This window comes from Sinocyclocheilus rhinocerous, unplaced genomic scaffold (assembly GCF_001515625.1).
Source record: "Sinocyclocheilus rhinocerous isolate Xijiao unplaced genomic scaffold, SAMN03320098_v1.1 scaffold4554, whole genome shotgun sequence".
Taxonomy (NCBI): Eukaryota; Metazoa; Chordata; class Actinopteri; order Cypriniformes; family Cyprinidae; genus Sinocyclocheilus; species Sinocyclocheilus rhinocerous.
The window spans coordinates 68,598-78,050 of NW_015649631.1; the positions used below are offsets into that span (position 1 = coordinate 68,598).

General features: G+C 33.8%; 1 protein-coding gene across 7 annotated transcripts in view; it reads left to right on the forward strand.

The window, feature by feature from the left end:
• LOC107710932 (R3H domain-containing protein 1) overlaps positions 1-9,197 on the forward strand; it is a 46,464-nt gene extending 37,267 nt beyond the window's left edge. For 6 of the 7 annotated variants that reach the window (XM_016515819.1, XM_016515818.1, XM_016515820.1 and 3 more), the window contains 10 exons: positions 532-774; positions 863-980; positions 2,897-3,051; positions 3,136-3,287; positions 3,387-3,490; positions 5,334-5,482; positions 5,564-5,711; positions 6,254-6,375; positions 6,541-6,625; positions 7,878-9,197. In XM_016515819.1, the coding sequence (XP_016371305.1) occupies positions 532-774; positions 863-980; positions 2,897-3,051; positions 3,136-3,287; positions 3,387-3,490; positions 5,334-5,482; positions 5,564-5,711; positions 6,254-6,375; positions 6,541-6,625; positions 7,878-8,221 (1,620 nt within the window). In that variant the 3' untranslated portion in view covers positions 8,222-9,197. The remainder of the gene's footprint in view (positions 1-531; positions 775-862; positions 981-2,896; positions 3,052-3,135; positions 3,288-3,386; positions 3,491-5,333; positions 5,483-5,563; positions 5,712-6,253; positions 6,376-6,540; positions 6,626-7,877) is intronic. The other variant, XM_016515824.1, reaches the window with a different exon arrangement.
• The last annotated feature ends 256 nt before the right edge of the window (positions 9,198-9,453 follow it).

The window sequence follows — 9,453 nt, forward strand, 5'->3', positions numbered from 1 at the left end:
TAGTATTAAAAAATAAGGTAGTAAAAAATGTACATATGTGCATAAGTCAATGATTTCCTACATAGCTGAGTTGGTTTCACTCAAACTCTTTTTCTTCTCACATAATTTAATAAATGAAAGTTAAATTATGTGAGAAGAAGAGTTTGAGTGAAACTAAACTAAATTATAGTGTGTGTATCATTTTAGTAAATTAATGTATTAAAATCACATGTAAAATAATGTAGATTATAAAATATTTAGTAGTTTTTCCTATCAAATATTTTTTATAAATATTTATAATAAAATTAAATATACACATATTTTGCAGATTTGTAAAAAAAATAAAAAAATAAATAAAAAATGTTGTAAAACCATATTTACCACAAAGTATTTATTTAGTTTTTGTTTTTTTTAAATTGTTAAAAATAATTATTTTGAATTTCACAAATTTATAATTTTTTTTAATCTTTAGTTAGTAGTTAGCTTGTCGCTTGGCGTCATTCTTTTAAACTAACCTGAGCTGTTGTCTTGTGTATTTGTGTGTTTAAACAGCAACAGGACGGTTTAAGTGCCAAGTTCAGTCAGATGAATCTCGTCCGGCAGCATTCGGGTGACGCTCCGGACCCCCACACGGGCCTCTACCCACAATCCCTGGTGCTCCAGAACCCTCCGCCCACCGGTTACATGCTTCCATCGGCGGGACAGCCCATGAGCGGCCATGCCTACCCCCATCCCCCAGCCATCAATCCAGCGCTCCTGCAGCCGCACGCATACATCCAGCAGCCCGTGCAGCAGGTACAGACACACGCATGTGTACGTTACCCGCGTCATGTTACCGCAGACGTGAGGGCTCAGGATAACACGTGTGTGTGTGTTTCTGCAGATGTCGGCGTGTTACTGCGCTCCGGGACAGTATTCGCACTCCAGCCAACACTACAGAGCCATGACGCCGGTACACTACAGCGCCCCCCAGAGTCAGACACTGCCACCGCAGCAGACAGGTACAAACACGTGCACTTCCTGTCTGAGTGGGCACTTCCTGCAGGGTTTGTGATTGGAGCGCTGGGAGACGGGGCCGTGTCACTGTATGAGATTCGTAATTCATGATAAACAAACAATTAACAAACAAAACAAACAGATAAATATTCATGGTCATATCACCAAAGGCTATATTCATAACTAACAGTAATTATATCAATAAATAAACAAACAAATACGTATTCATTCCTTTGTTACCAAAGGCTATGTTCGTGACAAACAGTTAATATATACAAAAAAATAATTTATTGCCAGATTACCAAAGGCTATATTCATGATTAACAATTATATAAATAAATAAATGCTGAACAAATAAATATTAATAATATTATTATATAATATTCATGACAAACAGTAAGTAAACAAATAAATAAATAAATGTTCATTGCTATTTCACCAAAGGCTGTATTCGTGACAAACAAACAAAGAAACAATAAATTAAATGAAGAAATAAATATTCATTGCCATATCAGCAATGGCTATATTCATAAACGATAAATATAAAAGTAAATAAATATTTACTGCCATATTAGTATGGCTATATTCATAACAAACAAACAAACAATAAATAAATATTCATTGCTATTTCACCAAAGGCTATATTCATGACAAACAAACAAACAATAAATAAAATAAATAAATATTTACTGCCATATTAGCAATGGCTATAATTATAACAAACAATAAATAAATAAATATTTATTGTCATACTAATATCAAAGGCTGTATTATAAAATAAAGCATGTAAGATGGAGAGAAGCAATGCAGTAGCACAAAAATGAAATGTTAAATGTTGGAAAAATGATTGAATGCCAATTTATTCTGTTTCTACAAGTTTTCTACACTCTAGCATCATTCTACAACATTATTTATAAATGTTTCCAGAAATGAACTACTTATAATTGAGCTGATTATCATTAAACTAGTTTTCATTACGATAGAAACATGCTAATGAGAGCATCAGAGTGCCTTAGCAACCACATAGCAACTCCACGGCAGCCATGCATATCAGTAAGTGCTGCGTGGGCAACATCACTCATATTTCCTTCTGTAGATGCAAAACTGTGGCTAAAAATGAAATCAGGCTTTTAGTTTGACGGGTGAGTTTTTATTATATATACATTCAGGTGCCTTGTTTTTAAGCTGTATGATCTGAAAGGGAAAAATTTAAATGAATAGAGAGAGGATGTAGAGTTGCTGTGTGTGAGTGTGTGTGATGAGGAAAAAAATCAGACCTGGTCCAAAGTGACATTGAAAGTCCCCATTTCACAGGCACTCGAGTGTGTGTGTCTTCCACAGTCCACACTTAATCCCTCCTAACCTTCTGTGACAAAAAATTATTCATGTTATAGGTAATAAAAAATACAATTATAGATATATTTAGTCATATTTAATAACATTTATTAAATATATTGAATTAATACAATATATATAACAGTACTAACTATATAGTATTCATTAAATATATTTAATAAATGTTATTAAATATTATAACAGGAAATAATTAATGCCATTCTATTTAAAATAAATATATAAATAAAATAAGATTTATAAATACAATTAATTTTATAGATTATAGAATTAGATATAATATTATAATAAAGAGACTGTTTTCCGTCAGAAGCACTGCCATTTCCTTGCAAACTGTGAACGGTCTGAGACTCCACGCGCATAAACGCCCATCTGTTCCCGCTCACATTCACACGGTCTTTTACCTCATTTCACATATTTGAGTCTTTTCATAATTAAACTGCAATTTTAAAAGTTGCTTACAGCTTTAATGTTGCGTAAAACTCCTTAATTTTGTCCTTAATGTTTCGCTTCCAGTTCGTTGGCTGTTGTTTATGCTAATACGTTGCCGTCCTGATGTTGTTTTCAGGTTTCCAGACGGTCATGCCCGCTCAACCCCCCAGTTACCAGGGCATGATGGGAGTTCAGCAGACTCAGAACCAATCGCTGCTCGGCTCTCAGGCCGGAATGGCCAATCAGATTCAGAGCGTGATGGTGCAGTATCCCACTATGCCTCCGTATCAGGTATCAGAGTGCAGCGTTTCGCGCGACTCTTGATGTTTCCCGGTTTTTCAGTGATTTTGATGAGGTGACGTGTGTGTTTGTCAGGTGTCTTTGCAGCAGGGTTCTCAGAGCGTTCCTCAGGCAGCCTATCAGCAACAGATCGTGCTGCAGGGACAGACCAATCAGACGCCAGCTCCCTCCGCCAGCATGCAGGTGTATTACAGCATGATGCCGCCGACGCAACACTCTAGCATCAGGTAATGCACGCATCCAGCTGTCAACCAATCAGATTAAAGCATGACTGAATGTGATTGGCTCTGTACTGTGTGTCATGTGAACATCCTGTGTGCGTGCAGCTCGAACATTGGTTTCCTCCCTCCGCCGGGTTCAGAGCAGATGCAGTTTCCCCGAGCACCCTCCCCCTGCGGCTCTCAGCCAATCACAGGCCAGCAGTGCACAGGTATGGCGACCAATCACAAAACAACTAGAAAAAGTCATAAGCCTGAGTGTATTTTTTTACATTTTTCTTTTCTTTTTCTTTTTTTTTACGCCTAATTATCCATAATTTTTTCAAAACAAAATGTAATATAAATTATATAAATATATTATTTAGTTAAAATATTTTCAAATATAAATGTGTGTGTGTTTATATTTAGATATAAAATTTTTATTAATAAAACTGATAATAAAAAATATATGTATGATAATAAAAAAAGGGTTTTATTGGAGAAAAAAGTATCCATAATTGAAAATGAAAATGAATGACTAAACTATTTAAAAATGTAATAATAATTAAATACTTAATAGTAATTTTTTCTAGATTTTTTTTCTCTTGATCATTTCTTGAAGTTATCTATGTAAACTTTTTTTAATGGTGAAAACTGAAACTGGCGTCTAAAGGTTAATGAATATAGCTCTGCGTCATTTACTAACGGCAGGTATTTTTTAATTAGATACTAAGTCTTTGCACATCTCTCGGTTTATAAGTTAAGCACATATAATGAGCTTTGAGCAGTTTATTTCTCATTTTCAAAATGTTTTACTTAGCCGTTTAATTAAATGTTGTTTACAATTCTGGTTTGTGCTCGTGCCTTACGGCGTTTGTGAAGAGCTCATCACACGTTTGAGAAGCAGTGAGAACAATCGATGTTTATTTGAATAAACCTCCGTGTTAATGAACGCTCAGCTGGTGTGTGTGTGTGTGTGTGTGTGTGTGTGTGAGAGAGGTGATGATTATGTTGCTGAAGAAGAGGGTGTTTTTAATGAGGAAGAGGCGAGACCCACACACTCTTTGACCTTTCACTGTTTAATAAAGCACTTTAATTGGTCGGTGTGTGCATTGTGTGTGTAACAGTTCCTCATTTTTGTCTGTTATTGAATAATTCAGTAGCAGACATTGTAGTTCTAACACCAGAGATGATATATGTCTGCACTAGTGAAAGTTCTCAACTCTAAAGGTTAATAAGAATAATACTGCTGTATGTGTGCATGAGATATAATAATATATTAAGAATAAGAGAACAATGTGACACGTAAACAATTTAATGAGTCCATTTGACTAATGATTACATTTAAATTAGTGTTAGACAAATTTATTCATATATAAATTAATATTTATTATAATACTGTTTTGTGATATTCACATTTTAATAATTAATATATTTGACACATATATACACTGTGTGTGTACATATGTGCACACACTTGTAAATAAACATTTTTTATTTATTTGCAATTTAGATTAAAACATTTTAAAATCATTACTGTTTTCAATTATATTAAAACTTGTATGTTACACAATTTAGTTTTTAATGTTAATTTTATTACAATCTATTGTTTCTTACTGTTTATTATAAAATTATTGATATTAAATAAATGTAAATAATGTTATTAATAAAAAATAGTACATTAATAAAAGTAACATAATACATTTATTGTATTTCATCACAGTTTGGAATTTAATATTAAAAATATAGTATTAAATGTGTGTATATGTAGTTACAAAAATGTAGTTAATTTGTTTTTACTGTTTTTTCTGTTTGATATAATGCATTTTGCTGCATAATTCATTATTTGAAATTACAAGTAATATTCTTTTAATTTTATATATGTATGCATGTCTTATTTTTTTAGTAAACGTTTTTATTTTAAACATTATTTAATTTACTGCTATTCGTAATTTATTAATATTATTAGTATTTTATGCATATCTTACATCTCATATTTTTGTAATACACTTTATATATTTTAATACACATATATTTGAATGTACTGACCTTTGTAGTATGCGTTGTGATTTTCAGCTGTGCCTCCGCCGCCCCCTGCTGGTGGCATAGTGATGATGCAGTTGAGCGTTCCTCCCAGCCAGCAGCCAAGAGCCCCGTCCCCGCCGCACTGGAAACCCAACCGCTACTACAAACCCAGCGAGCTGCCGCCGCACAACACCACACAGGTACAAGCACCTGCGTCACGTCCCATGTGACCTCATTCTTAAATGACGCAACATTCATAAGCTTTCTCTCTCGCTTTCTAGAATAATCCACAGCAGCTGCTAAGCCCCTCCCCCTCTCCGGCTCAATCGCCTGCTCCCGCCCATCTGGCCAATATGAAGGGGCCTCGTCCTGGCCACGCCCCTTTTCCCATCATGCCTCAGTTTTCCCGCCCGTACGCTCCAGGCCAAGGTGAGTCGATCGGAGTGCATCTAAATGTTTATTTTTTTGGTATTTTTGGCATATTTCTGTTATAATTTTTTACATCTCGTATATTTTTGGTATTTCTGGTATATTTAAGGTACTTTTAATGTTTTGGTACAGTTTGTATATTTTTGGTATATATTTGGTATATTTCTGGTATTTTTATTATGTTTTGGTACATCCTGCATTTTGTTTATTTTTCAGTATATATATGGTATAGTTTTGGTATAACTTGTAGATTTTTGGGATATATTTGGTATGTTTTTGTATATTGTAAAATGTTGTGTATATTTAGTATATTTTGGTCATTTCCAGTATATTTTTTGTATTTTGTTTAAAAAATTGTACATCCTGTATTTTTTGTTATATATTTGGTATGTTTTTTTTAATATATATATTTGGTATCCATTTTGTTTTTTTTGTATATTTTGGTATGTTTCTGCTGTATTTAGCTTTTTGTTGTTATATTCTGGTATATGTTGTATATTTTTGGTATAGTTTAGATAACATTGGTGTTGGTGTGTCCACAGGTGATGGCAGGTATCCTCCTCTGATTGGGCAGCCCCTCCAGTATAACCCCCCCATCAGACCCCCACTAATGCACGGCTCTCATGTGGTCAACCACCATCATCATCATCTTCATCACCACCAGGTTGAACACACACACACACACACTGTATTCACACTCAAGCTCAGGTGATCTAACGGCATTAATGCACATCTAGCATCATCTTCATCGCCATTGTCATGTTAAACACGGGACTTTTTCGTTCTTCATGCACGTCGGCTTACGTTCAGCTCTGTTGTCGTGTCTCAGGGTCCTGTGGGTGTCCGGCACGGCATGCGCAGTCGAAGACCCGCAAAGAAATCACTGTCTACTGACATGAGTACGGGAGAAACGGGTATGAAAATCTGAATTATGACCATACAGTTAAATAAAGATTGAGTTTGATGCCTAAAAGACCACGTTTACAACTCATTTAAAATATTAATTAGTCTGTTTTTGAAGTGTTTTCACTTTGAGGACATTCCTAAAATGATTTCATCAGAAACATAAACACATTGGGTTTTATATTGAATATTTTAAACATGTTCAAAATGATGTTGTGGGGTTTTTGGCTTAAATTTAAAATGTAAAAATTAAATTTAGTATGAGAGTGTTATGAAAGATGTTTTAAGAGCATCTTTGATTTAAGCATGTAAACATGTATTGTTATATTGCCTTTATAAAATTGAAATGTATTTTAATATGGTGCAAATGTATGGAAAGTATTATGGAAAAAAAATCACACTTTTCTGTAAACCCATATAATCAACTAATGTTGATTTAGTGTGTGTGTGTGTGTGTGTTTTATTAACTTTTTTTCCTAAAACTGTTTTTAAATTGAACATTTTTACGTTTTCTGTTACTCTAATAGTATATTATGCATTATAATTAAAGGGGTCATATGATGCTTTTTTAAAGATCATTATTTTGTGTATTTGGTGTAACAGAATATGTTGACATGCTAGAGTCTTAACTTTGATAAAGAATATCTCTTTGGTTTTGAGACTTTACTCTTTGCAACTTCAGGGAACTTATCTATGCACAATCAGCTTGTAACACTCCAAAGAGAAAGGAAAACTTGAAATCGCATCATATGACCCCTTTAAGTGAAGTATATGCAGTTAAAATTGAATTAAACCATATTTACCTTTGAATAATGGCATTAATAAAAAAGATATAAATATCAAAAATAAGATATAAATATAAAAAATATATTTTATTTATTTATTTATTGGAGCTCATCCTATATGTGTACATTAATGAATAAATACAGAAATATTGAGATAGATTAAATGTTGTCATATGTACATAGAAATAAATATATAAGTTCTATATTTAAAATGTATATAAATATATATATAAAAATATTTGGTATTACAATGCTGGTATTAAAATTGGAATGTAATGCAAATATAATGTAGGGAAATTATTTAAATTAAAACTGGTAATAAAATTTACTTTAAATAATGGCATTTATAATAATAATAATACCAAAAAAAAACTAAAAATACTGAACATTTTTATAGTTAATCGAAATAAGTGCATGTATCACTATGACTTTTGTTAAACATGATCAGTTTTTCCCTAAAGTGTTTTTGTGTGTCCAGACACCGGCCGTGTTTTGGAGGTGACGGACCTTCCGGCTGGCATCAGTCGAGTGGAAGCGGACTCTATACTGGCAGAACTGAGCAAAGTTGGCGCGCTCATAAAATGGCTGCCCAAACCTCCGTCCCCCAGCCAATCAGAGGGAGCGGACGTTACGAACTCTGACCCTCCCAAACTGCCCCCTCATGACCTGGCGTCCACGTACACCATCCTGGCCTTGTTCCCGTCGAAATACATGGCGCAGAACGCGCTTCAGAAACTCAGCTGCTTCATCACCAAATTCAAACTGAGAACTAGCAAGGAACATAACGAACAGCACACGCTCGCCAGATCCAGCTCTCAGTGAGGCCACGCCCCTTCCTCTCTCTCTCCACCAATCACCACCATTGCCTCTGGCTCACTTCCTGCCATTTCAGTCACACCTTCCTGGTTTTGTTTGTTTAGTTTGTTGGTTTTTGCACCACTATGGCTTGATCAAAACGGGTTTCTTTCGAATGGGGTTTTCACGCTAGTTTAAAAAAATTCTAATGTTGTAGTTAAATTGTTCTTTCACGGTTTCAGACACGTTATCTAGCTTTATTTACACAAAACCAAAAACGAATTCAAATGAGATATGTTTGGCTTGTTTTTCTGTTCATCTTGAATAGATCAGGATCGTAAAACTGAAACCGGAGCATGTTGTTTGGTTTTTTTTTATCGCAAATGTCACATCATACGAAACAAAGCGCTTTTTTTTTTCTTAAACAAATGGAAATAAACAACCAAACATGCTACAACTGACCCATGAACATGAAGACGGGACACAAGGGAACACTTTTCGACCTGTGCCTTTGAGCAGGGACGCACTGTTTACGCTGAACAACGACGAAGCCAGAAAAACAACGTCCAAAAATGTGTAATTTATACTGTAGCCGAATCCAAATAAGCAAGTCTTTTTTTCTTTTCGTCCGAGTGTCTTGTTGGTTTTTGGCTTTCCAGTATGTGGACTGAGTGTTTTTGAATTTTTAACTTAATTTAAACGTTGATGAAAAACGGCGCAGAACGGAAGGTTTTTATCGCTTTCTTTCTCATTTCCTGTCTTTGGGACGATGGACAACAGTCCATTTATGGGTTTTTAGAATTCTTATCTCATTAAAAGTCACTGGAATAAAAGTTTGCACTCTCTCTCACGTCTTTTCCCCCTTTTTCTCTCTCTTGTGTTTTTTTCCCCTTATTTTATTTTCGTTGCGAGATGCGTGGACTATGAAAGGCTGTAAAATGTTTGCTGAAGTTGTTTTTATCTCAGTTTGAAAACAATAAATGTTTACACAACGGTTTTCCCACCTCTTTAACATTCTTATTGACTACGATCATCAAAAAAATACATATTACAAATATATATTTGATCATTTTACATAAAATGTAAAAGTATATATATATATATATATATATAAATACGCAAACACATTTTAATTTGAAATATTTTATAATTCTGTGTATATATTAGATTTAAAATATTTTATTTCTATTTTATAAATAAAAATGTTTGTTTTATTTTTTTGTTTAAATAACTAAAGAATGTGTATATATACATATTTC